The sequence below is a fragment of the Scophthalmus maximus genome, chromosome 6 (genome assembly GCF_022379125.1).
Source record: "Scophthalmus maximus strain ysfricsl-2021 chromosome 6, ASM2237912v1, whole genome shotgun sequence".
In the NCBI taxonomy this organism is placed as follows: domain Eukaryota; kingdom Metazoa; phylum Chordata; class Actinopteri; order Pleuronectiformes; family Scophthalmidae; genus Scophthalmus; species Scophthalmus maximus.
Window position 1 is genome coordinate 8,511,693 of NC_061520.1, and position 27,808 is coordinate 8,539,500.

The 27,808-nt window shown below is 41.2% G+C and overlaps 1 protein-coding gene across 2 annotated transcripts in view; it reads left to right on the top strand.

Moving 5' to 3' along the window:
• Positions 1 to 27,808, top strand: part of LOC118309296 (potassium voltage-gated channel subfamily D member 3-like) — a 107,454-nt gene that overhangs the window by 71,681 nt on the left and 7,965 nt on the right. For both annotated transcript variants that reach the window (XM_035631233.2, XM_035631232.2), the window contains exons 3-4: positions 22,408 to 22,570; positions 27,117 to 27,218. In XM_035631233.2, coding sequence (XP_035487126.1) covers positions 22,408 to 22,570; positions 27,117 to 27,218 — 265 coding nt within the window. The remainder of the gene's footprint in view (positions 1 to 22,407; positions 22,571 to 27,116; positions 27,219 to 27,808) is intronic.

The window sequence follows — 27,808 nt, forward strand, 5'->3', positions numbered from 1 at the left end:
AAAAGATCAGTGATTGAACTGATAATTGCTGAAAACAGGCTCAATAAGTCTTTTATTAGCTGGTTCAAATGTTGTGGACGGTAACGAGCCATTTAAGTCAAGTAAAAGAACAAGTAGCAAGGCGCCATGTCGCCACAAACTAGAGCGTGCAGTTGAGATGCCTTTGAGGATGATTCCACAATGTCTGTGAACGAGTGGTGCCGTTTTTGTGGGAGAAATTTGTTTCGTTTTAATGTGTGAGTGGTTGATTGTGATGACGATGGCGGCTGAGGATGGCTCTGCCTTTTTCGAAAGTGTGCCACAACATGACCACTCGAGCACTTCACACAACGCAGTCTCTCTCTCACTCCCACTCTCTTCACCACTAATTCTACAATCTCTTGTAGAAAGTACATGTGACGCGATGAGTCAGCGTTGCAGCAGACTTCCAATAGCAAACAGGTGGCCAGATAAAGCAGCTGATGCACAGGAACACATCGATTCTGACATTTAGGCTTTCATGAAAATTCCAGAGAACAACTGTCAGAAAAATAAACACCAGTGATGCTAAGTGACTCCAATGGGCTCTTATAGTCACAGCTGTACATGAATGTGACAGTGTCAGTTTTTGTTTCCCTGCCAGACCCTTTAGTGTGTGGTGCAGAGAGCCGAGTTTGTAGCTGTGCCATGAAATGCGAGTACACTTTATAACACTTCTCGATGCCTAACGTCATTACATTAAAACTGTTATCTTGAGGAGGGAGACAGGGACTAATGATAATGATTCTGTATGTCAGCATCAGTGATGGATGTCCACCCCCGTCCAAAAACAGGTGGCATCCTGCAGGCAATCACGGCTTCATCAATAACATATTGTGCTCACTAACATTCTGTTTGCATTTCAGGGCGTGTGCGGTATGTTTTTAAAAGGGCTTTTCTATAAACATTTGATGGATGGGTGGGTTGACGGATGTAGATGTTCACGCAGACCTCATCATAAATCAACACCAGCATCCCTGACATTGAGGTTGCATCCACACAAATGAATATAAATACAAATTAGCACCACGAGCAGGCATCGCCGCTTTTTCGAGATGCTCATTCTGCAAAGGCTGAGACACTGAAGAGCATCAGAGGTTGTTTGTGCCAACAGAAGAAATTAATGCTGTGACCTTTGGGCAGTTGTGCCGTCTTGCCTTTTAAAGACGTGCTGCATCACAGTTTGGTTTGATTTCAGGGTGAATACACGTTGATTCATTTAAGGTTTGACTTAGGAATTAATTAGTTGTCTTGAGTAAAGAGTTTAGAGCAGCGTTTATGGCCTAAGGGTTACATTTCTCCGTAGTCATCACAGTCCACACATAGGCAAGCTTAAAACCCAATTTTGTTTCACGCAATGAAAAAATAAACCCCAGTCCAACTGGGACTTAGAACCTAATGAAATAAAACAAATGAGTAAAGGTAATTCGTAAAAACCACAACAACTTAATAGAGCTGATATTAATATTAATAACAGGTCAAATTTAAATGGGAAAAAATAAGGAAATAAGGTCACATTTTTAGGTGTGCAGTTAACACATCTGCACACCTAAAAATAACTGAATAACGGAATGATGTAATAGAAAATGCCATATGTGGCCTAAATATCACTATAACATTGCTGTGAAGTTTCAGCCAATCACAGCTCCTCTTGAATTCCATCAGGTCAAAGACTGAGAAGATCTCAGGGGACATGTGAAGCAGGTGCAAAACAAACTTCAATATGGAAACAAAAGACTCAAAAGCATATTTAATGGCGTGATCATAGGACATAAAAACTCGAAACTGAAACCGAAACTCAAAGCCTCGTCTGCGCTAATTAAAGTGCAGTGGCCAAACGGGCCATCTGTTAATGTGAGTTTGACTCTGTGGTGGTGGAGTGTACATATACGCTCTGGTGGCATTAACACGAGGCTTCGATCCCCCGGGCTGCAGGCATGAGCTGAGCCAGGTGAGTGCCTGATCACGCTGCTCAGTGTTCCTCCAGGGACCTCCAGGAACAGTGGGTCCACTGTGGTCTGAGTTACACTGTGCAGTCGTCCTTGACTGCTCAGACTTTAGAGTGCCTCGGTGCCTCTCGAGCTGCCCGCGATTTCCATAATCGCCACGCCAGATGTGAAATTAGGTTTAAAATATGATCGCGTACAATAAAGACAATAAAGACAAAACCGATCCTGTGAAATATGTGCACAGACTGGACCCAGTAGATAAGGCCTCTGACAGAAAAATGAAAGAGATACTATAAAAGTTTAAAATATGCTGTGTAATCTAATACAGAGTGTATTGTATGCTGCAGGCTAGTGGAAGTTATGCCGAGCTTTTAAATAATAAATATGCCAGGCTGAACTCCAAAACCTGAAATCAGGGTTTCTGCCCCATGTGTGAGCAGACAGCAGGCTGCACAAAATATGGCACTGCAGCTTAAATCAACTGAAAATACATCAAGTGAAAAATTGCTAATGGCTACTAGCCAACTTGGTTAAATCTGTCACATTATGGTGCACGATCTTCTGTATTTTATGTTTTGATTTTTGACAAAAGAAGAAACGACTGTGTAAAAGAAGTAACTGTCCATTAGGTATGAGCTAGAAATGACCAACGAGAAAATGTCTGTCATCCAAACCTTTTCTGTTCTGAGAGCTTCTGAGTAGTTTCTATAGAATATCCATTCTGAAGTTGCTTGCAATGGTGTAGTGCCAATCAGTACCGATTACAACTATTTCAAGCAACTTCAGACCGAATATTCTGTGACTGGTTCTTGGCAAACCACCGCGACGTCACCCGTTGGTTGGTGAACTGCCTTCTGAAGCCTCAAGTTTTGCATTTTGACCAGAGTCACTTGCATCCATTCAGCGATTGGACGGACCAGCTGTAAATCACGCCGTATCCACACTCCCCTGTCAATTCTGCAATATATTAGACCATAATTTGACTTGACCATTAAAGACTTGAAACTAGAGATTGAGACCATAAACGTTAATGTTTACTGACGTTATAAATCAAGTGGAGTCATTTTCTCAATGACTTCTAGAGAAAGGGACTTATTGCAACCAGTGGACTTGCTCTCTGAAGGTGAGAAAACAGGCTTCAGGCACTTCCACATTGGCTTCACTTTCTGGACCCGGGGACTCCGTCAATTTTTATATAAAGTCTATACACAATATGCGCCAATGCTGCTTTACCAACTGTAATTGCAGGTGTGGTCTAAAGTGCCACGGACCTGAAACATTACAAAATTGATGTCGGTACTTCAAATATAGTTCCGTCATCTAGTATTTAGTATGCAACTTCTTATAGAAAATGAGAAATAAACAGTGTTTTATCTTTTTTGGCTTTGTTTTTCCATTATTTTACGATAGAGCTGTCTTCATTTTTATAGTATGTCGAATGTAGGGGCTTTTGCGCGCACACTCTGTATATAAACTGTAAACACTGGAAAAAGGATATTGGTGAGGGAGTGTTTCAATTGGAAAGTTAATCATTTTGACCACCAAATTCCACAGGGGCATGTCTTGTATTGAAAGAAAGAATAGAATTGAATTCTGAGAGATGATAGGCAGGTAAAAAAGAAAAAGAAAAGAAAAAGATTATTTCCCCTGTGACTTTTGACTCCTTTGTACAGTGTGTCCTGAGATACATTTCTGTTTCCCTGATATAGAACATAAATAAATAATTTAATTTTCATTCTCTGCTTCCCTATTAGAGCCTTGATCTCAGTGTTCCACTTTGCTGTTTTTTTTTACCTTCACAATGCAGAGAGAGGAGAGATAGATGGAGCGAGCTATGTGGCTGGATTTGTTTTTGATTCGCGGGATCAGCCGTACCTCCTCGCTCTTTTTGATTGTGGTAAACAAACGTCTTTTTCAGTCAGTGACAGCTGGACACCAAAGACGCCCCCAGACAGCAAAACAAAGGTGATTTTGTAAATTACAGGGCCTTTTTCTAGGTGAATTGCTCACAGCGCCCATGAGTGGTGGCAAAGGTGGACCGAGTTATTTGATTTCAACGGTAACTGCTTGGCCACGAGAACGATAGAGAACAAACTTGAAGTTCAAATGCTTTCATTGGATGTCAGTGCATGTGTCACTTTTGTACTTTGTCACTACCGCTGACTGAGATGGCTTTTTTAGTTTTTTGTGCATTTGCTGAAAAACAATTTTCCACTTATAAAGGCCTTCATTTGATAGGAAAAATGTACAAACATTTAGGTTTGATCCAGACTGAAATATTTTGACAACTATTGGATTCAATGCTCTGACATTGTGTAGAGACATTCATGGTCCCACAGAGGAAAAATCCTGTTGACTTTGGTGATCTGTACTCTTCTCTACTTTGACGTAAGGGATTGGAACAAAATGTGGAAGTGACTTTCATTGTTCTCAAAGGATTTATCTTAATGAATTTGATCACCTGACTTCTCCTCTATTGCTGCCATGAGGGTAATTTTAGTGTCTTTTTTGGGAAAAGCGCCTGAACAGCCAGACTAATAGTCAAATGCATATTAGTCTGGGACATCTCAGTTCCTCTTTTGATTTCCAAGAGGCGTTACCAATGGACACAGACCAAAATGCCTCCTGACGCAATTGGATGGACCTACAACCAGTTAGAGCAACGAGTGATGCCTGTTCGAGCGAAATGTCAACAAACTAGAGCGTGCAGAGGAGATGCCTTTAGTGATGATTCCACAAAGTCTGTGAACTAGACAACGAGTGTTGCCGTTTTTGTGGGAGAAATTTGACGTACTTTTAGTCAAATGCTTGCTCATCAGTGGCGCCATTTCCAACCAGTTATTGGGAGCATTCTGGCCAGCTGACATTAACTTTTAGCTCGACACACCTCAATTTACAAGTACTCAGCCACTTCAGTAGTATGAAGTATGTCCCGCATACAACCAACCCCTTTGCTTTCTCTGAAAAAAGTGGTAGACTTTTGGTCAAAACGCAGACAATACTTTGAGGTAACTTTGAAAGGACATGAGGTGGGGCATCAAAGTCTGAGTGGACAGGCGGGGGAACAGTCTCTACCCACTGTGGACCCCCCTGCTGAGGACCAGAGTGGGTAGAGAGCTCTTAATTGAACAAAAATGTTGTGTTCCCTTCACCAGCCTCTGTAAGATGAAAGCAGGGGAATGATAGAAGAGACGTGGCTTGGGTTAAAGTAGAATCCGAAAAATCGATAACCGCACATTTTTATCTTATTCATTTTTTTCAGTCAGGCAATTCCAATGAACACGCATGTAACCTTTTTCCTGTTTCTGTCATACATGTGTAGATTCCCCTATTTTTCATGGCACTGGTCTTTACTAAGACTGGTCTTAACTGTTAAGACTACACCGCAATGTGCATGTGAACACCCAATTCTGTGCCGATAGACAATGATCCCCGTGACTGAGGATTGGTCAGAGCGATTGCTGTTGGTTAATAATTAATAGTAAATTTAATTTGGACCACCCCATGCCGTCACTCTGGGAAATGAGGGGACAGACAACTAGAGAGAGAGGGAGAACTCTGCAGACCGATCAGCTGTTTTTAAACGCCTCCCCTCGGTGGGAGGGTCCGAGAGCAAGAGAGAGACAAGTGTTTGCTCAGCACGACGAGTAGACCACTACTTCACTACATTATCTATTTTTACTGGCTTAGAATTTTACTTTACGCCTGCTGCTGACCGGCCTAATATTTTCGACCAGGCTCACTGAGGAGAATTCTTAAGACAAGTTGGTCCAACAGGCGTAACTATGCAAATGTATTTCAAGTTAGGACTGACTTGGCTGAAGACCAGGTGTATGACCAGTTGGTGCAACCGGCAGCAGATCTTCTTATGCATCCAGCTTTTATAGATTTTTTTTATCATCGTCTTACCACTCACTTTTTATTTCAACGTCTTATGTAGGATCACTTGTCTTCCAGTTCCCATTTTGTCAGACACTATGGATTCTTCGCAAGAGATGAGAACGGTTCAACTTGTTCCCTGTCACACTTCAAAATCGAAGTCTGGCAGGATGTCAAATGAAAAGGAGTTTCTATTTGTCCTTACAAATACCCAAGAAGATAGAACTAGCCTTGAGGCTGTCTTCAAGATTTTCCTCCCATCCGTAGTTGTTGACTTGGCTATTGAGGGTCTCCAATCTCGACCCAGGTATCATCATCATCATCAATCACTGTTGAGGTTGTAACTACAGATGAGAGTAACTGGTGCACTGCTCTTCCTGTGAGCCCTTTGACAGTTACAGCAAAAGAAAAAAAACCTCTACATACCTTTATACCGCTTTTATTGTACGGATGAATAAAAAGGTGCCCATGTTGCCATATAGATGCCACTGACAGTCAACAGTTGCACTAAAGCAGATTAACTGTTGTTGTAGAGACATTTAGAGAGAAGAAACTAAAAAAAATGTCGATTGTATGACGCTCCGCCTATCCCATCCCTCCCCCAAATAAGCCAATTTTCTAAACTGAACAGAAAAACATATTAAGCCAATCGTGTTCTTTCACTGACATAGTTAAAACCTGTGCATCTGTAGCAGAAGTTTAGCCTTTGGTAAAAAGCAAATGAAATTTTTTAATACATGCTAACATTTTGCATATACTGTACCATTTGTTAGCATGCAATCAATATACAAAAGATTATGTTAGCATAATTGTACAAAATGATAAAAAAAAAGAATATTTAAGCTATATATAAGCTAATAAAAAAGACCGATATACAGTATAAAGTAAGACCCGAGAGGCTTGAAGCCATCTTTATTCTACATCTTCTCTCCCTGTTGGGTAGCTCTCATTTTCATGCTGTGACATATTGCTCAGACTTCTGCTTGCAGTTGGAGGGACTCACAGGGTGAGTGATTGGGAGATGAAGAGACTGACATGAAATAGAAGGTGAAAGACAAAGAGATATGGTGAAAATCATAGTGGAACCCCACTGTATTATATTTACTTATTAAACATTCTGAGATAATATTGACCAGTATGTAAATAACAAGAAAATAAACAGTTCTTCCTAGTGGCAAAAAAAAAAAAAAGTCCTGCATTATCAAACCTCATAGAAAATGCCAAATTTATTCTGCAACTACCAGGTAGCTTGGGGAAGCTTTTCTGTCTTATATTTAAAACCTGTCCCAGCTGACCAGATTTCTGCCCATGGAAAATGGGAGAGTGAATATTGTTTATGGGTGATGGTAGCAGTGATTAAATTATCTGAACATGCACCTAACACTGACATAATAAAGTACTTGTCAGGGGCGTAGTCTCACATTTAGCTGGCTAAAGCCTTTTATTAGTGATTCGAAATGCCTGCGTGTCGCTGCCAACTAATCTCATCTGACAGCTGAGTTCTTTCAGCTGTGCTACTCAAGTAGAACATGCACAGTGTAATTCAGACCCTCAATCCCTCTTGAGTTGACAAAACTTTTGTTTCATAAATGACGCCGACAGCCTTGACAAGACTACACTCTATCTGGCTTTTGCAAAATGAGAAACTGGTTTTTAGGTTTTTTTTGGACAAATAAGATTTGAATCTCTCAGTCAAATATCAGTCTGCTCATACTGCCAATAAAAAAGTCAGTCCTCATTAATTGCTATGGTTAAAGATGTGACAGATCTTATATTCCTATTAAGACAATTCACTATGTTTAAGTATTTCATTACATTCTGATTTATTTCTTAAAGCTACAGTGTGTAATATTTAGAGGAACTTATTCACAGAAATTGAATATATTGTCCATAACTATGTGTTTCGTCAACTTTGAATGAGTTAAATATAGTTACATTAGGTGGACCCGACCTCCGTGTAAGTCTCCATGTTTGCTACGTTGTGTTGAATACAGTTGTACAAAACGGTCCAGAATACGCGCATTTGCGTTCAATTTTCAGCACTGCCGGAAATGGAATCAGCGGTGCGCCACCGTAAAGTGTCCTCTGTCGGGTTCTCAGTTGGTTGCGGTTTGCAACTTTACCACCAGATGCCTCCAGAAAATGACACACTGGGGCTTTGAATCCTGATTCTTCCAACACGGTCCACACTGTTTTTAGCCAGTCATCAGGTCAGACGTTTTAGGCATCAGGGTTTCTTAATCTAACAATTTGCCCGGATTACTGTGCAAAGAGAACATTGATCATTAGTCTTACTGCTACTCGACAAAAACAAAATGCTCAGAACTAGATGGAGAGCGGAGACGTGTCTTATCTGTTCTGAATCGTTAACTTGTATGATAAAATTCTGTGGTTACACACGTCTGCTATCATGGATATAACTGGGACCGAGTCATCTCTCAGGACAAGGCAATAGAATTCAAAAGCACTACAAACTGCATCACCTCTCTAAATTAATTTCAACAAAAACTAATGACTGCTGAGTTATTGTATTAGACTATATTAGTTTAGCCAGGTGATAAAGAGCAATTTAGTTAATTGATTGAAACCTTCATTTATACTAGAGAAATTTGTTGAGGTTGCCATCATTTACTGCCATAAGTGAAGCTTGCAATAAGACCATACCCTGGCTGGCACCTGAATTATTTTCTGCTTAACTGCAACATGCTCCTGTTGCCAGACTTAAGCCGCCACCTGTCATCATTTTCACCTCATCTGAGCCCTGGCATCTACATGTAGACCATCTTGAAGCCGAAAGACTCTCCTCAGTTTCACGCCAAACACAAAATCCTGACTGACAAGGGTGTGTCGTATACGCATTTATTGTATATAGTTCTCTGCTATTTTGTCACACAATCGGTTACCACTGTATTCCTGATGATTAGCTATCTGGGTGAAATCAAGACCAGTTGGCTCCAAATAATCCACTTAATTATTTTAAGTGTACCGTGTATTCACATTTTATACTTTTTAAATGTCAAGCACTGCCGAGACCAGTGGTTTCTAAACTTTTTCTGTCACCCCCATCAGTTACGGAGCAACATTGTCTTCCATTTGGACTCTTGTTTCTGTCCAGATGGTGAATTTAAGTCCAATATTCACTCTCTCTTTGGTCGCTACAGCCCCTGAGGGGAGATACCTGACACTTTACAGCTAAATGCTCCAGTCCTTTAACTATGTCTGTCTGCTGTTTGGTGCCGAGCAGGTACCACAGTGTACTGGAATGCTCTCAGAGCTTTTTCACTGAAAATAGCCTGGTGTGACTGAAAACAACACTATTAGAGCAGTGAGAGTGAACCGAAACAGTAACACTGCAGCCCCAACAGTTAAACAACCAGCTGTTCCTCACTGTGACTGACCTCTTTCACACCCTCACATTGTTTTCAATTTGTCATTTCATAAACTGTTAAATATTGATAATAGATGCTTTAAGGTCTTAGAGGTAAGGCTTGTTACACTTTCTGTATCCAATACAAAACAATATATTTTTTATAAAAATCTGCGTCAGGAGATACTGCCAGTTTTTTCCTTCATGTTCAAAAAAAAGAAGAAAAAAAAGGAAAGAGGTGGGGCCCTGTGTTTTTCTGTTTGTTTTTCATCTTGGTATGAATTGCTTCAACCCGGGGCCACGGTTAACTGAACCAACAAGCAAAAACAAAGTGCCAGCAGCAGATTTCTTAAATAAGATCAACTGTGGAGAGAAAGTTTTTGTTGTTGCTGGGATTGAGCTGTATGGATGCCCTTGGGTGGGGATTACGTCTTTATTAATCCACAGTGATGAAGAAGGAAAAAAAAAGAATTATTTATTAGTTTTTTACTCACACAAGATTGTGTTCTTATTCTGGTTAAGTACTTGCACATACTGCCCAAATATCTCATTCCCATTAAGCTGTAAGATACCAAATTCTGAAAATACGTTAAATATGTTTGACATTTCATTCAAGACATTTACTCAGGCAAAAAATATTTATTTTTTTGTGGTGTTTGAAGTGAGTTGGTTATCTAATATTAACTGAAATACTAAATATCTCGGAAAGCATGTCCAAGGTTGAGTTTATGATGAAATTTCCTGCAACATTTTTATGTGCATTTTTGACCCCTGTGGAAGAAACTCACTCAGTGATATTTTGCATTCATGCCTAAGAATGAAGCTTCTGTTTTCCTCCTTCCCTTTTCTCACTGCATTAGTGCACCCAGAGGCCAGATGGGGTTTTTTGAGTTTTTTGTTTTTTTTAACACATCTATTCAGTGTGTGGCCTTCCAGTCTTAATACATTCCTGTGGAACAGTGTATGAATACGAATTTTCAGAGGTAGTGATATATATTTTTTATGAAGCCGCCATTGTATTTGCTGTTCGAGCATGTAGCTCTGATTTCTTTCTGTGCACATCTTTGTTCTAATTAGTTTTTGTCTAAACAACTTGAGTTGTTATCTTTTAATTTGATTCTATCTCTGTTTCCCTACTTTAATTAAGATGTCTTTGTTTTGCTGAATCTTTTTCGTGGTGCTTTGTGGAGTGAAAGAGAGGACAATGCTTTTTATTTCTTGCCTCCATGCATTAATGGATGTAAAAGATCATCTCCTAAATGTTAACTGTTCAATCTTTGCGTTTCTCGCTCTCCACAAAAAAATATCCGTCATACGTCGGCCCAACCTTCACACCATAAAGACGGAGAGCAGAGAGACGGAGAGCGGTGATGAAACACAGTGATAACACTGTAAACCTTTTCCGCTGCGCTGCTTCTTGCAATGGATCCGCAGTTTCAGTCATGGATGAGCACAGAAATAAAATAAATAAATAAATGAAATACACACATTTATATTTACTAGAGTGAATCAGTCTTTTGCTACTATCAGACCAGCATTGTTTTAGGAGGTATTAAAGTGTTACCATAGCAACGACCTTTCCATTTATGATGGAGGATATTTTTATGTTACCAATGAATTTACCAAATTCAACCTATAAACAACAGAAATGACAACAGCAGTTGGTTGTGCTTTTTTCTCTCTCTCTCGCTTGAGTTTCAAACAAACCTGATGCTGGTTTTACTGTATATGAATTGTTTCATTCTGGCCAGGAAACTTATGTTTCCCTACAAATGAAAGTCCTCCAAATCAAGAGACAAAAGACAAAAAGACAACGCTTTAGGACAACACTTTAGTATCTTGTAATTTTGTCGAGACCACGGTGCACATGAACACATGATTAAGGGTTCAGGAACCGTAGTGGTCAAGCTTTTAAATTTTTGGAAATTTTTATGGAAACATAAAGTAATGTCCCATGTAAATTGTTCATGTTTTGTTTGGTTTAACTCATCCATAATTTTACTATAGCATTTTCACAGGGATTAGTAATTTGTGCTTCAACGATGATCTCTCCTGCTGTAGGGGCTCAATGACATACATATGGTCGTGCAGACTGGAGGACTTGTTGGGCAAGACCTCCAATCTAAACACTTGAGGAGGATACCTCTTCCTGCTGCATCACAAATACCACATCTCTCTCTTTTCCCATCCTTCCTCTCTTTATACGGACTCCTGAAGTGGAATGCCACTCCTCTCGAGTGATACAACAGTAGCTCCTTGTGTCTCCTGAGCCTTTCCGGCAGCCTACTTTCTCCTGTAACCTACTTAGAGGGCTTTGTAAAAAAGATCCCAAAGAAAGCCCTTTCGTTTCTTTTCTTATCTCACGTTTTCTAAGCGAGCGGGATGGAGAGACAGCTGATTTGAGGCAGTTTATGTGAGGAGGACTATTCTGTTCGTGAAGGTAGACACGTGGGACAGTGATTTGTGGAAGAATATTATTGGACAGTTGCAATGTAAATGCAGGAAACAGTGTCTGTTCAGTAGGAAGCTCGCCAGCCAACTAGAAGTGTGAAGTAGAGTGTATTGTGAGAATTTGCTTTGTGGATGAAAAAGAACAGTGTGCAGATGCTGCCTCATTTTGCTCTGAGTAGTCAATAACAGTAATTTTGATTTACACAACAAGCCTTCATCATGGAGCACAATCTCAATACTCACTAAACCCGATGTCTCGTCTTCTGTAAAACTACTTTTTGGGGCTAAATCTTGGCATTTTAACAAATTTCCTTTTGCAACATTGTTGGATGTAATCAGCCAAAAAAATCTAATCTCCAAGATTTGCCTTCCTGGTCAACTGTTTGGGCTGATAAAAGAGGAATGGTGCAGCTTTTTAATAATTTCTTAGGTTTGTTGAAGTAGTCCTTAAACATCTTTGGCCATTTTCCAAACCCTGTATTTTGAATATGAAATGTACTGAGCAGCTGTTTTGAGTCTTCTCCAGAAGGGTTGCTATAGTCCAGTGAACCATTTACCACACTTTTTACTCACTAGTGATCAGCTGCGTCTGGTTGACCATCTGTGGTGGGTATAGGTCCCTACTCTGACTCGCATCATCTTACTAATTTTTTTTTTTGCGTTTATTTATTCATCTTCCCTGCCAATATGCCCTGCTCTTTGAGTTCTCTTGTTTTGTTTCTGTCTTGTAGTGATGCAGCTAGAGTGGCGGGCTGGCAGTAGTCTGGTAGAGGATCAAAAAAGTGTCCTTTGATGGAGAAGCTTGAAAATTCAATCAAAATTCAAACCACCAGAACCCGACTGCAAACCACCTGCTGTCGCTCCCTTTCTCTCCCTCTCTCTCACACCCATACATTTACACACACATCCCTGTGGCTTGGCTGTCAATAATCTGCATTGCTGAACTCTAACACTTCTCTCTACACCCAGGCTATAATTATAATGCATTTGACCAGGCAAAAAAAACCTTCATAAGCTGCTAAAGCTTCTAAAGTTCACCGTCAAGATGCATATTTGAATTGGCATCAAAACAATTAAGTTTAATGTGATTAAAGTACTAAAGTAAAACTAATGATGGATTCTGACAATGTGTGTTGTTCACAGCTGCTTTATACTGTGACGAGCTTCTCAATTTACGAGCTTCTCAATGTTAGAGTAGAATCAAAACTGAATCAAGACTTTTTTTCCCCACTATTTATTTATTTCAATATATATATATATATATATTATGTGTTGTGTGTTCACAGACAACAATATCATCGTCACTAAGCCCACAATCCCCTGGAGTTAGTCATGGCCGACAGCAGACGCAACTTTCTGTTGTCGTGGCCATAATAAAGAAATGGTCCGTTACTGTTGATGCATCAGTTGTTTAGCTTTTGACTGCATTGTGGTTACATTTTTTTTTTTAAAGGTTGTAGTGTTTAGTGTAGTCACTATAGTCAGGTGCGTAAAACAGAGGAAAATAGACTTGAAGCCTACACGCGGGTCATGCTCATGGGAATGTGGGAGTATAATGTCTTGTTTCCAATGGAAGATTTGATCCGTGTTTGCTTGATTCAAACAACATCTTGGATTGTGATGCAGCTCCGCCAATTTGGTATGGATGGGAACATTAAATCAAACACCCTTAAGGCGCCATGTGTGTTTAGGAAGCAGCTAACCACACCATCGTCTGATGCCATGTAAATCAATTTGCTTGTTTTGAACAAGACTCAAACTCTTTTTTTTCTTACACTGTCAGCTATGGGAAGAAAGTTGACGCTAGACCGCTATATGAGATGGCACACTCAAAAGTCATGTGTTGGGTCTAAAGTATTTCCTATCAGTGAACCATGCTGGCCTGCTTATGAAAAGACAGTCATTTTTCTCAAAGCGAATCCCAAAATATGTGATTTGTCGAAGGGTTAAAGGTTCATCACTGGCAAGTACGGATCAGTGGGTGGGCGATCTGCTTGCTCCGTCCCGGCACCATGGCTCCAGTGATGGAGTTCAGTTACCAGATTAGCACATTAGGGAAGGACAGCACTTCCTGCTTATTAATTGACACATTTTCATTTCCTTGCCCCTGATATGACATGGGGGAGGCGAGTTTCTCAGATCCACCGCTAATTGTGCACCATTCCATCACATCATGGTGGAGGAACTTCAAGTCCCACTGATCAAGAGCTACAGCTCCCTCCACTAAATACCCCCCTGTGACGGAGAGTAAGAGGAGGAGGAGGAGAAGCAGAACTCAAGCAGAGATGAGAAACTAATTGGTTGCGGGTTAAATCGTTGGCTGCGATTATGACTCGTCTTGTCCAACAGTAGATTCACCAGATGTCACAAGCTCCGGTAATGGACAGGGAACAACAATCCGAAAGGTAGAGTCCAAAATAACTCAGCACTGGGAATACTTCATGACTTTAGGGACATGTAAAGGTGGGGAGGACGAAGCTGTGTATTTGCTCTGTACGTGATTTTATGATAATTAGGGAATCCGATTTAATCCTCTTATTTGACATATTTATTAAATACTAACATAATTGAGACAATACAGGAAATTGTTTCAGAGACACAAAGATGTTAACACTGAATTCAAATGATTTTTACACCTTTACATTAACAATATCCTGGTATGTGCTTAGCATATCATATCAAGTCTTCAGCTATTGAGCCAAATAAGATGGATAAAGATGGAGTGACGCAGTACAAAGGAGATGGAAACAATGGCTCCGATTCATCAAGCAATGGAAAGAATGTTGGTCCAGAAAGGATTTGAAATATTAGTACTCAAACAAACCACTTTATGATTAAAACACTTCTGGGTTTCAAATCCTTGCAAACATTTGGCCAGATTTTACCCAGTATTTCATCATATACTGTATATTTTTTTTCATTTCAAACAAATTATTCAGCCCTGATTAATATGTCTATCATTTACTCTAGTCATACTGTATAGTACAACACTGTAAATCAGCATAAGGACAAAGATTTAGAACAAATCCTTTTATTGAGTGATGCTGGTTGTGTTTATAATTGACTCTGGCAATAATCTGTCATTGTCTGCCTCCAATGAAATGCCAGGTTCAGGAGGCTTAATGTTTTTCACTTGGGTGTTTTTATCACAATGCACAAAAAGTCCATACTTATCCTGTTGCTTTGCTCAGCACTGATACTTAATTGTTCCTGAATGTTCTGCTGCCCCAGCACTTCACTGAGCTGCTACATCTCTGCAGGAGGCTGAAGCACCGCAGACAAATATGAATTTCCTGTCACATCTCCGGGACACTACGCTTCATTACTTCTGATGATTGTGTAGCTGAAATTGCCATTGAAACCTGTTTGACAGCACAGAGAAAAAAATCCACGAAGGATCCTGCACAGCCTTGAAAAACAAAAAACAAAGAGCAGTGATTCAGAGTTGTAGTCCGTGACGGGGAGGGGAAATTGAAAATAGATGCAGCATTAAAGGGATGTAAAAACTAAACTCAACTGAAACTATTCATTTTTTGGGGTGTGTTCTCATCCTAAATCTCTTTTGTGTGCCGAGTGTCAGATTCAGCACTAATTTCACAAATTTGTCAAAAACTACTTGAGGAACTTGATCATGAGCATGTGCATGTATTTTACACATGCACATACATGAGATTTCGCATGGAGATGAGTAAAAACTCCAGCTGTCGATGCAGTGTCATCAACACAGAGCTGTCCAGTCACGGAAATAAAATGGCAGATACCAAATGGAGAAGGTCAGCTAATGTGACAGTCACGGAGATGGATGAGAGAATTTATTCTGAATTCCTGCATAAAGACCCTGAGGCAATTATTGGTGTGTGAGAATTTCTGAATTGTTGTAACCCGCCTGAAAAGAAGGTAACCTACAGTTCCCAGTGTAAAATTTAAAATAAACAGAATAGATACAACCCAATCAGATCGGGTCAGATATGATGAGCAAATTTGATTAATCTCTTTTAAGAAATAATCTGAAAGTTTATTATAAGGAATATTCATATTCCATTACAAGTGGTTCTTGCGTCAGGTCCAATCATCATTATAAGCATGTACAATAACGTCTTTGTCTTGAAGCAATGATCAACGTTAAGCTCAAATATCGGTAACCTCAAATTCCGGTTGTGTTAAATAAGGACAGTTTGTTTAAAATTCACAACGCAAACCAACAGTGAGATACTGAATGGAAAAAGGAGAATAACCCAGGAGAGGACAGTGATATTACTAGGCAGCGTCTTTAACACTGTAGCTGTATGAATATTAAGCAGGCAGTTACAAATGGTAATCCTTTTTTTTTTTTATTCAGGGAAAAATTCTGATGCACTGAAAAAAGGTTGTTTGGGTTTAATTTTTTTTTTTTCCAGCTATTATCTATCATGTTTTGGCCGACAATGAACCTCAGTTGAACCGCTCTTATTCATGCTTTAGATAAACTCACTGCTTTTCTTCAGGCCTCTGAGGCAGGTTACTTTGCCCTGGATGTCAACGCTCCCTGTTGAAATAGCGCAGCCTCCAATGCACACAAGAGCTCACATAGGTCATAATGGATGGTGCTTTTCTTTTTTCTCCAGTGGCAGCAGGTCACACAAACTAATGTTCCTGCATCTCGCACACGCCTGTGTGTGTAATAACAGACACCAGGCTGTTGCTTTTCCTCCCGTTTAATCCCGTCGCCCCACCACCTCGTCTTCCTCCCTCTCATTTCCACTGTTGTCACGCCTCCTCTCCTGCTTCATTCAGCAGAAAACTGAAAGGTGAGATTGTGTGTGAATGTCAGTACATCGGGTTGTGCACCCTCTGCAGTCCCCCTGGATGGATGGTCAGGTCAGCCACTTCTCGTGTCCACTCTCTCCAGGTTTAGTACAGCAGATTGGTTTCTGTGTTGGCGCTGTGCTGATGAAACGGGAAGAGAGGGTTGTAAATGTGTTGTGAAGGGTGAAGCGGTGGTGCAGCAGGGCGGCGTTTGACCTGCTGACCGCTGCTTTGCGTGTGGGCAAAGGGAAAGTGTATGTTGATGTGATGTTCTTTACTACTCAGTTCAGTAGTTCAGCTTGTGACTCTGCAATTTGAAAAGATTTGTCCAAGAATGCAAAATATGCAGATCTCATACCATCTCAATGATGCTATTTTATGTTGCTATTGGCCTTGCATTGCTTTTTGTATAATGTTGCAATCTTTTATTATCATACAGGTCCCAGAATTAAGCAAACCCTCCTTAAGCAGCTGCTTTGTCAGAAGAATACAGCAGAGTGATGTACATGTTTTACAGTCAACTCACGACTCATCATGCCACGAGCAACTGTGATCTGATTTCATGCTGCAATTTTTAAAAATGCTTCGCAATGGTTTTTTTTGGGGCTTTCAAGGTGAAGCAGCAGCAGCAGTAGGAAATGTTCAGTTTGCATTAACAGTATAACTTAAAAAAGCCGTGGTGCAGTGTAAAGACAAGTGAGCAGCCAGAGTTAAATATCAGTGAAAATCAGAAATGCAGGATCACAAGGAGGATTTGCTTCCCTGTGAATCTGTAAAGACACTGAATGGCGCTGAGAAAATTCTGACCATGAACGATATCGAAAAGTTCTCTGATATCGTAAAAAGACCTTTGGGAGATTTTAGAAATGCCAATTCCCCTCACCTACCGTATTTTAAGGGAAAGACAGAGCAAGGTGACAAAAGTACTGTAAAACAGGATCTAACCTTCTTTCTAAATGAGGCACAATATTTTCATTGATTTCATGACTAATGCAAGTCCTTACTTTCGTCGAACACTAAGTTTGATTATTTCCATGTGACAGGTTTCCTGTTTACTGCCTGTTCTACTGGGCTATTGTTGGGAGAATTTTCCATCCCCTTTGTCAGATACTCAAACTGGGCTTGGGTCGACAGTGAGATAATCCAATACCAGTACTGTGAGCGCCGTTCAGATTGAATTGCAGATTATGTGAAAACATCACGCCACTAGATCTCCTAATAATCTGCACTGTCACAGAGCAAATGTGCGCCCCGTGACAAAAAGCAATCAGGACTCAGCAGTTTAGCAACCATTGAGGAGATTTGAATAAATGTGCTACAGTTAATCCTTCGAAGACGTGAACGGATCAACCTTAAAGAAGGTGATTATTTACATGTGCAGGCGTTAAAATCAAACGGAATCACTGATGGAACTGTCATTATTACATTGGTGTTGTTACCTTGATGAATACGGATTCATTCAAATTTCTTTTTGTTGAACTGGCTACATCTAACTGTTGGAACGGTGGGTTTTCTCCAGCTTCCTCCTACAGTTTTGACCACAGGTGTAACTGTGAGTTATGTGTGTTGGTTGATGACCTGCATGTGTCAGGTCCTTTCATACATGTGATCAGTCTTCACAAAATGAATAAAAAGGCAAACTACAGTGAAAGATCAGATTTTAACACCCGTCAAAGCACGAGGCCCTGTAGCCTCTAACTAGCTCTGTCCTGTAGCTGCACGTGTGATAATTGGTTTTCATCTCAGCTGTGACCAAATTTGACCACTTGTGACTGATTCTGCCTTCCTGAAATCATTCCGGCAGATTCACTGCTTTTGTGGCTCTTTTTTGATGCAACGCGTCCAATCCAAAACGGTTCCGATGCCCATCATTGATCTATTAAGAGCGCGCCGTGCGTTCCACATGCTGTGGAAGCAGAACAAGCAGGAGATTGGGAAAGATAAAAACGCATTTATGATATAAATCCCCTCACAACCTGATTTTTCCACCAGCTTGGGCCTCTGTGTTAACTGTAGCTGACGGGAAAGGCCAAATAATGAATGTCTGCCGAAGATCATTTAACAAAGACACCGCCACGCTGCGGTGTTTTGTAGCTTGTTGCATCATTGCATTGCATCAGAATTTGATCCTCCTTATGGTGGTAGCTGTGCACAGCTCTAACATGAACCGACCTGCACAAAACACTGTATCTTTTATGTTATTATGAGAGGTGTAAAAGAAGATATTCAGTTCATTTGAAACTGCCGGGAGACAAATTAAGACTGTGGCGGGCAGCAGGGATGGTGGCATATGTATGACAGCATTACTAAGAATTCAGTCGGGTGAATCAGTTATGACTGTTCAATACAGATATCCGGCAATTTGTTCCCTTGTACAGACTCAGGCGACGCTTTATTGAACTGCCAGATTTCTAAATGGGGTAGTTGAAAACAAGCCAATTCATCCCCCCTGTCCTTTTTCCCGGGCTACTTTTCCACTCCTGATTGAAACGGATGTAAATTTATGAATCCCTTTATGCAACATACCCCCATGGGATTAGCTGGAATGCCTCACAAATAATAATAGAATGAATGCCTGAAAGATACATGTCGGTGTTATCAGTAGCCAGGTTTGGAAAAACTTACATATACAACATGTAGTTGTAGAGGCTGAGACACAGCAGGATGCTGAAATTGAAATGTCAATTACGTCGCAGTAATTCATTACAGTAATATGAATATTCTCTCCAATACACTTTTATTTATTTATTTGTATTTATTTACTGAAACAGTTTTACTTGGTCGACTGATTGTGAATCAGTTTGTACTGCAAACGTGCTCAAAAAGTTTTGTATAAAATTAATTGTGCTATGATGATTATTTATAGCAATAGTAGTAGTTAAATTGCTGCAGAGTGTCAGGCAGTGGCAGATTTTACCGTCAGCGTGATTTAATCAAATCAGCAATTATGTGGGCATGAGTTAATGGAACAATAATAATTAAAACTGTTAAAGAGCTTTAAAATAATTACGGTCTGATCAGTGTTCAACGAGCGTTTGATTACAAGGCACATTTAAGTGTTAGAATGATACAAAGGCACAACAGGTGACTACCGCTGTGCATGATGGGAAGGCTCCAGGACAACCTTTTTTTCGCTCCCTAATAAAAGCAATCACAACGATCCCCTTTAAACCGGACACCCTGCTGTGAACCTACACCGTGGCGAGCAAAGTGTTGAATACGATTGTGTCGCAGTTTGGGATGTTTGAGACGTCATAGTGGGCATGAAAGTGTCAAACATTATTACGACAAAGCAGTGACGGCCAGGAGAATGTCATCTCTCATCAGCTGACGGCGGAGAGCGGAGCAAACTGTGAAATCATATGTCTGATTGTCTGGCAGCCGGGAGCAACAATAACAACGAGCCCTCCGGTCAAATATCGCTTGTGCAGTGCACGTCAGCCTGCCTAGTCATGGTTTCAGATGGAGTTTCAGATTGACGTTTGGTGTATTAGGAGAAATAAGAATATATGATCTATCACTGCAATCACGATTAATAACTTCCTTCATTCGATTCCCCATTTTGTCACGGTTGTATGTCTGTCAACCAGAACCCACCTGACTCGGGGACAGATGCTGATACTGATATTAAGGAGTAAAAAAAAAAATCCTATACCGATATATCGGTCGATTAAAAAAAAGATTCAATGATTCCTACGATGTGATTGTCAAAACTGTATGACAAAGAAATGTCATTGAGGCTTGATATTTTAATATCTATAATATCTATTTTTTGAAGTTTTAGAGAAACCCAGGTATTTGGTGCTCCACGCCGTCCCAGCAACAACCGTTGGAACTGTTTTAATGATGTGATCAATTTGAGGCAGTCAGTCCTTTGTCGATTAAAAAGGAAAAGAAACCGCATGTCCGTTTCTAATCTCTTCAGCTCATTTGTGCCATTAATCATCGTCCGCATCATCCGCGCACATCTGTACTCAGGAACATCCTTTTTTCTTTTTCTTTTTCTCTTTCAAAGGGCTTTCTGAGCGATATCACGCTCCCACTCGAACGTGTTCATTCATGCAGAGCAGAAGGCCTTGTTTGTGCCAATCCCCCAGCGTTAACTTTAGGGGGTAGTAAACAGGAGCTAGGTAAGTCTGGTGATTATGCCGCTTTTCAGCGACTGGGTCCAAAAAACACACAACTGTCAGAGAAGTGGAGAGGCACAGCACCCAACCCACGTCCGGGCGGGGAGCAGCCAGAGAGAGAGAGAGAGAGAGAGAGAGAGAGAGAGAGAGAGAGAGAGAGAGAGAGAGAGAGAGAGAGAGAGAGAGAGAGAGAGAGAGAGAGAGAGAGAGAGAGAGAGAGAGAGAGAGAGAGAGAGAGAGAGAGAGAGAGAGAGAGAGAGAGAGAGAGAGAGAGAGAGAGAGAGAGAGAGAGAGAGAGAGAGAGAGAGAGAGAGAGAGAGAGAGAGAGAGAGAGAGAGAGAGAGAGAGAGCAGTGTGGTCAACAGTGCATGAGTCCTACCTGTCAACAGTCTCACTGTGTCAAGAACGCAATGGAGAGGAAGAGGGGAAAAAGGGTTTTGCTTTGGTGAAACTTTGAGGATCAAAGTCAAACCCTAGTTTTCGATCTGTTTTTTCAAAGTGGCCCTCGAGGAAATTGGTCATATGCAGAATATGCACTTGTCTCTCTGTGATGTAAGGAACATTTCCCCTGCCTGTCGCGCCCCCCCCCCCCCCCCCCCCCCCCATTAAAACGGTTCCCATCGTGCACCAGAAAACACTATCTGTCCCCGGAAGGATTTTTAGTGTTTCTCTTTTTTTTTTTCTTTTTTTTTAATCAATTTGTTCCACTAGCCGCCGACATGGCTCACAGCTTTAGCCAGCGAGTCAAACCTTCTCCCTGGCCCTGGATCCCACTGGCACGGCTTGGTTACACCCAGATCGAGCGACGTGGTCCTATCTCCCTGCCTCTGTCCACCTGTCACAGCAGCCGCTCACCTGCCTGATCAAGTTATCAGGAGCCCAAAGGTTTCAGAGCAACTCCTGCATAAAAAAAAGGGCCACATGGTTTCAGTGGAAGCAGATTATTACGGCCCTCAGTAAGGGAGTTTAAGTTGTGGGAAAATAAAACAAAGCTCTTACAATGACAAACCTAAAAGAAATCAGTTCATTCAGGTTTAATTCTATGAAAAGGGACTATTTTGTTTTCTCACTGACAGGGGTTGTGTCTCGGCTGTAATTATTTAAATTGATCAAAGTCAATGCATCATATTGGATTTGATTGTTTGATGTTGTTATACATTTATAATTCAGACATTCAAATAATATGACAAAGCCAAATATAATGAACTAAAACCGGGAGTTTTTTCACACGCGGCTAAAAGTAAGATTAGGTAAATACGTCTGAGGCCTGCTGGAACAATTCAACCTTGGTTGTGTATGGCAATGTGGAAACCTGCAATTATGTCGTCATTAAAATCGTATCGTGGTTTGTTATAGAATTCTTTTTTTTTTTTAAAGAAACAACAGCTACACCTTATTATTTTGACATGCTCTGTAAGCTACACACAGCGTGGTATGCCTATGTATCAAGTACAGTCTGCAAGGATTTACTGCGATGAGAAGAGGATGTGACATGATGGCAGCTTTTTATCATTCACTACGGTAATTTACAACAAGGTCCCGTGGCTGGACTCGGAATGAGAGCACTTACTGTTACTGCTGCTCCTTTTATCCTTTAGTCTGACCAGTGGCGGCATGAAATGACTGTTCGTCTACCGAGAAACAAGCCCAGCAGTCTCAAGGTGTATTCAAAAACTGTGTCCTCTGTTTTATGATATACGGCAGCTTTTTTAAAAATCCTCGTTAATAAACCCAAAGAGCACAGACTTTTTTGCTTTAAATAATATGGTGCGTCCTAAGCCATGCATCCGTTTCGTCTAACTCACCCCTTCTCATCTGTCTCATCTCTTAGGTACGGAGACATGGTGCCAAAAACCATCGCTGGAAAGATCTTCGGCTCCATCTGCTCCCTGAGCGGTGTGCTGGTGATCGCCCTGCCCGTTCCCGTCATCGTCTCCAACTTCAGCCGCATCTACCACCAGAACCAGAGGGCAGACAAGCGCCGCGCTCAGAAGGTACAGAAAAGGGTCTTTAGCCGTCCGGCCCGCTCCTGTGGGGACAGGGTCAAAGGTCACACAGGTGCTTTTATCAGAGCATGAGCACATGCGTGGTACTGTCCGCCAAAGAGGCACAGGATTATTAGATGTTATTAAATCAGTGATGGTGAATGGGAGGTTGAGTTACAGCATATAAAAGCTGTGTGGGTGAACACTAATGGTTTTGCCTGAAAAAAGGTCTTTGTTTATATTCAGTTCATTAATGGTTACAGGTTTTCCTATTCTTCCTTTCTTTTTTCAACACACACACACACACACACACACACACACACACACTTCAAGTACTACAGTAAATGTTAGCAATCCACTCACCCAGTGGGCTTGACCTTTCCACAGGGCTGGATAAGGGTGTTATCGAGGTTAGAGAGCAGCTGCTGATGGATAATTGAGGAGGGAAAAATCCCAGGGTTACGTGTTTTTTTATCATCAATGTGTTGATTTAAATAAAATAGAAAATGTCCTTGCGTTCCCAACAGATGAGATTTGTTGAGAAAGGTGGATGCTCTGAAGATTTCTATCATATACTTTCTATCATTACATTCACTTGTCATGGTACTGTAAATGTTGTAGTTTTCTTTAATTTACAGTAATTTCATGGAATTATCCTAGCAGCTAAATGACAAGAACCACATGACAAATTAGATACAGCTGTACAAACTCTCCTCTGTACAGAAATTATGTTTTACCCATCCAGGAACGTACAGTGCTTTTTACAGGTGCATTTTACTGCTTTACTGCACTGGTCTGTGTAATTTTCTGTTCTTACCATGTGTTCATCGAGTAAATACCCGCGTCTACGAAAGGTTAAGTCACCAATACTTTTACCGTGTGCAATTGTGGGCTATTTTTCTCAGCAATTCGCAGAAATCCCCAACTACAGAGAACAGAAAGAGAAGAAGGAAAAGCTACAACAGAGATCTGTATTATATCAACCCTGTTCGTCTGTTCTCCGTCCCTCTATTGCTGCGTTCCTGCTCTTCTTTCCTTCCTCTCTGGGTCTCGTTCTTCTTCATTCTTCTCTAATAACAGGCGGCACCAGGCTCCCATTACACTTATGTAGTCACCCGGGGAATCTTCTTTTACAAAACGGCCGTCTGATGTACCCACCGTGAGCTTCACAGTCCGAAAATAGAAAGTAGGGAATCCAAATTGGTTTAAGTGATAGTCGTTCCCTGTTAAATACTGTGTGCCTTAGAGGCAGAGTACAGTGTCTCCGCGTCATGCTCAGTCACCCGCAGAGGGCAAAACTAGCAGGAGAAACAACCCCCTGATACTAATGTGCCCAATTCCCTGATAAGACTGAAACTTCCCCAGGAGGAGACGACAGGTTCCGTTTTTTAAGTCCTGCAACAAATCAGCAGAGCAGCGTGTTCGCCATTGGGGTGTCGGTGAGAGTTGAGCAAGTAAGTGGACTGAGGTCACAGTGGTAATGGGACAGAAAAGTCAAGTGGAACCGCACTGAGAGATGGCCGGTTGTCGAGTTAAGGGAGGACACACACACACACACACAAAAAAAGAAGGCCTAAGACGTGAGCTAGACGGCAAAGAGAGGACGAGGTCAGACAAGCGGTAAGAAAGAGAAAGAGGAAACAAAGGAGACGGTCGGAGAAAGCGGAGGGAGAAAGCGAGGGGGGCTGATTGGGGTAGAGAGAAGAAAGAATAAAGAGGAAAAGGTCTCGATGTGGAGCAGTTTCAAGGCCCACTTGTCTTCGGGGGCTGAACATTTTGTGCCTTTTTCCTCCCGGACTGCTGCACACTGGCCGTCGGACTGTCGGACTGTCGGACAGTCGGCGGTGATGTTGGAGCACACAGACTTGATTTGCTCAGTCAACCGAGACCACAGATGATAAAAGTGAAATAATGAGAATCCATTATCAGGACAGAGCGTCGAGGAGAACCACTAGCACTGGAACACACCGTAACTTGAGTTAGTCAGTAGTCTACCTCAAAGAAGTATTGAAAGTACTTCCTCGTCCCTCTTCAGCAGGCTTCTACTTTGAGCTATGAGTTTTGTGAATTGTGGTGGACTTTCAACTTGATCAAACTTGACCCGCTCACAACTCTAGAATTCAGAAAAAGCCCCAAAATGGCGTCAGTTCAGGAAGTGGTTGGAGTAAACGTTTCCTAGACGAGAACGGGCCTCAGCATCAGCGCAACCCGTTGCAAGCGCTCTTGCACAGTAAGTTATTCCTTCATATTTTTGTGTCAAGGCAGCTCCATAACTTCTTTCACATTTAAATTCATTCACTCTCTAACTAGAGCTATGCTGAGAGAACCCCCGCCCCCCTTTCTCTCATTTCACATACTGAACACATACATACACAATCATTATTATTGCATCTCAGTCTCCAGCCTTCCTCACACCTTCACTGGTATTTCTGAAGCGTCCAGACTAATTCCATTGCTTTTGATTCACGTCTGGAAAGCAGATATTGCTTCACCTGTCTCCCGTTTCTGAAATGCATTTATGGCGGAGAGAAGACAGTGGGACCAGGTTAAAGGAGTCTCTCATCTTTCGCGTCCAGAAGCACTCGAGGCGGCGCTATATCACATAGTCGTCCTGATTCCCTCCTAATTTCTAAGAAATTCCCAGTATGATGTCTCTCTCGTTTCCCATGTGTCTCTCTCTGTGTCCTTTGTTCTCATATGTATCATTTAAATTCATGAAAATTCTATTTGCTACGCAGAAAGGAGGATGAAATACGTAAAGTTTGGCAAACAGATAGAATTCATTTTACATTGAGCAGACGGGTGCGTTGTCATGAGTAAAAACGGATAGTTCTAGTGCCTGGTTATGATTGGCTGAGCTGCGTTCGAAGCCATTGTAAAAAATACTTGTAAAACTTCAGATTTAGTTGTTAAATTTTATTTACTGGGTCAGCTGGTTGAAAGAGATCGACTGGACAGAGGGTTTTGAAAAAGAGACACGCTGGGACACGAGAGCAGGAAAAAGACAGAGTAAGTTGGAAAGTTATTAAACAGAGAATGTGGTCCGTTCGCCGTTTTCAGACAAAGATCTGGCGGTTTATCTCAAAACTGCTCGGTGATCTTCCTCAGGCTCCGTGTTGCCACAGATTTGTGAAGCAGCTGGCACAGAGACAATCTACACCAACCACTGTACAAAAACTCTCTGATGCCGGAGAATCCTGTCTGTGACGGGACAAAAAATGTGACTCGTCCCTTCAGTCTCACTGGCGCCCAAACTACAACGACAGAAGCGATATTCTCCGTAGATATCCTTGACACCACACAACGCGCCAGTCCACAGTCAAACACCCACGTAGCAGAGAGGAGTGATAACATAACTGATTAATGTTAATAATCACCTAAAACTTCCAGCAAGCTTCCCACTTTGTCAGTGATGCTACTGTAGGCAACCAACGCTTAAAGTTCTATGAAATGAAAATTTAACAGGTTGACTTCATATTGGATCTGAAGGTCCAGCAGTGTACTTTGTTTTTAGGTCTGTTGATTGATTGTGTTTATTTAATATTGCTATGTTTTAGTTTAAATCTTCAGTATGGGTATCCTGCTTTGAAAAAACAACAACAAGTTTTACACTGAAGGGTCCTGCAACTTGTCTCAAACTTGGCAGCTTCAGAGAGTTTCTTCTTCATCATTTATTTGGATCCTCGTTGGTTTGAGGTTGCCAGTCTTCCTGGGGTCCACATAAAATTATGATTTTAAAACCAGCAGCAGTTTGAAATAACACTGAATCAATGGGATGAGATAAGGGCAGAACTAACAGAATAATAAAGTGCAAATGAAAACCAAACCCCCAAATAAACTAAGTAACTAATTAATGTAATTAAAATTTTAGTAGTAGTACAATATAATATACCACGGTTACAGAAGCAATTCCTCATATCACATATATTTTTAACATGATATTTCTGCTTTAAAAATACATTGATTGACCGAATAACCCCCTAATTGCAAGTCGGGCCCCTATCACACAGCCGCAACACCGCTCCGATGGCGGAATGGGATGAATGGCGGCCTGCAGGCAGGTTACAAAACCTTGTGGAAAGATTTCCCAGAAGAGTGGAGGCAGTTAGAGCAGCACATTAATGTCCATGGTTTTGGAATTGAATGTTCGATTGTATACGTGTTGTGTTTGGGTGTCAACATATTATTGGCTGTGTAGCAAAATGTTGTTGGGTAATACCTCAGGCCTGAGTCAAATCAATATGTAGCGCTGTATACTCGACACCTAGACATTCAATTCAGATAAGAAAATTCAAGAAACCTCAATAGAGCTACAAAGGAAGGATCCCTCTCCCTAAACAACAGACATGTAACAGATTCTGTGTACAGATTTACACCAAAATAGGAAGATTGCTACGTCGGACAGAAAAAAAGTCGTAGCTGTGAAGATTACTACAGAGTTTGGGTGATGAGCTGGCAGATTTTCACCATTAAATGAGGCATTAGTCATCTTCTGTGACCTCACGCCCACCCTGTCTGACACTCTGACACTCTTCTTCTTCTTCCCACGCAACAGAAATCCAGAATGGCCCGGATAAGAATAGCCAAGTCGAGCAGCGCCAACGCCTTCCTCCATAGCAAACGCAACGGACTGATCGACGAGCTGCTGGAGCTGACGGTGAGAAAGACCCCCTGACCCCCTCAAACACCGACGGCCAAGTGGGCGAGATGATTACCGGGAAGTAAATTTCAAATGTGTTCATTAAAAACGACATGACATGTAATTCAGCGTGAGAGATTATCAGACTGTTCCTTGTCAAACACCCGATCCACCAACTATTTCAGTTCACTGCAACTCAATAACTTGGAAGCGGCTACTTCACATCTGCAGCACACACAAGGATCCACACACACAGAAAACACAATTACCGCCATGATTAACCAAAGGATAATTTAAAAATAATTTAGAGGCTATAAAAGAGCAGCAGAAGTTGGAGCCATTACAGTCTTGTTGTTACATGATAAGTGCATTTGAAAGAGGCTGGAGCCAAACTTCAGAACGGCACCAGTGAACAGCGAGTCAGTGGAGGGCACTGGTGAAGTCATAATAAACTTTATTTATATAGCACTTTACACAGCTCTAATGACCGCTCATTTGTTCAATTCATACAAACACAAATGATAAAACAGCACGTTCTCATGAGGAGTTACTTGAGGTGACCAACAACTGATAGGCTTCTATCGAGAAATAGAGCTCTTTCCTCCTGA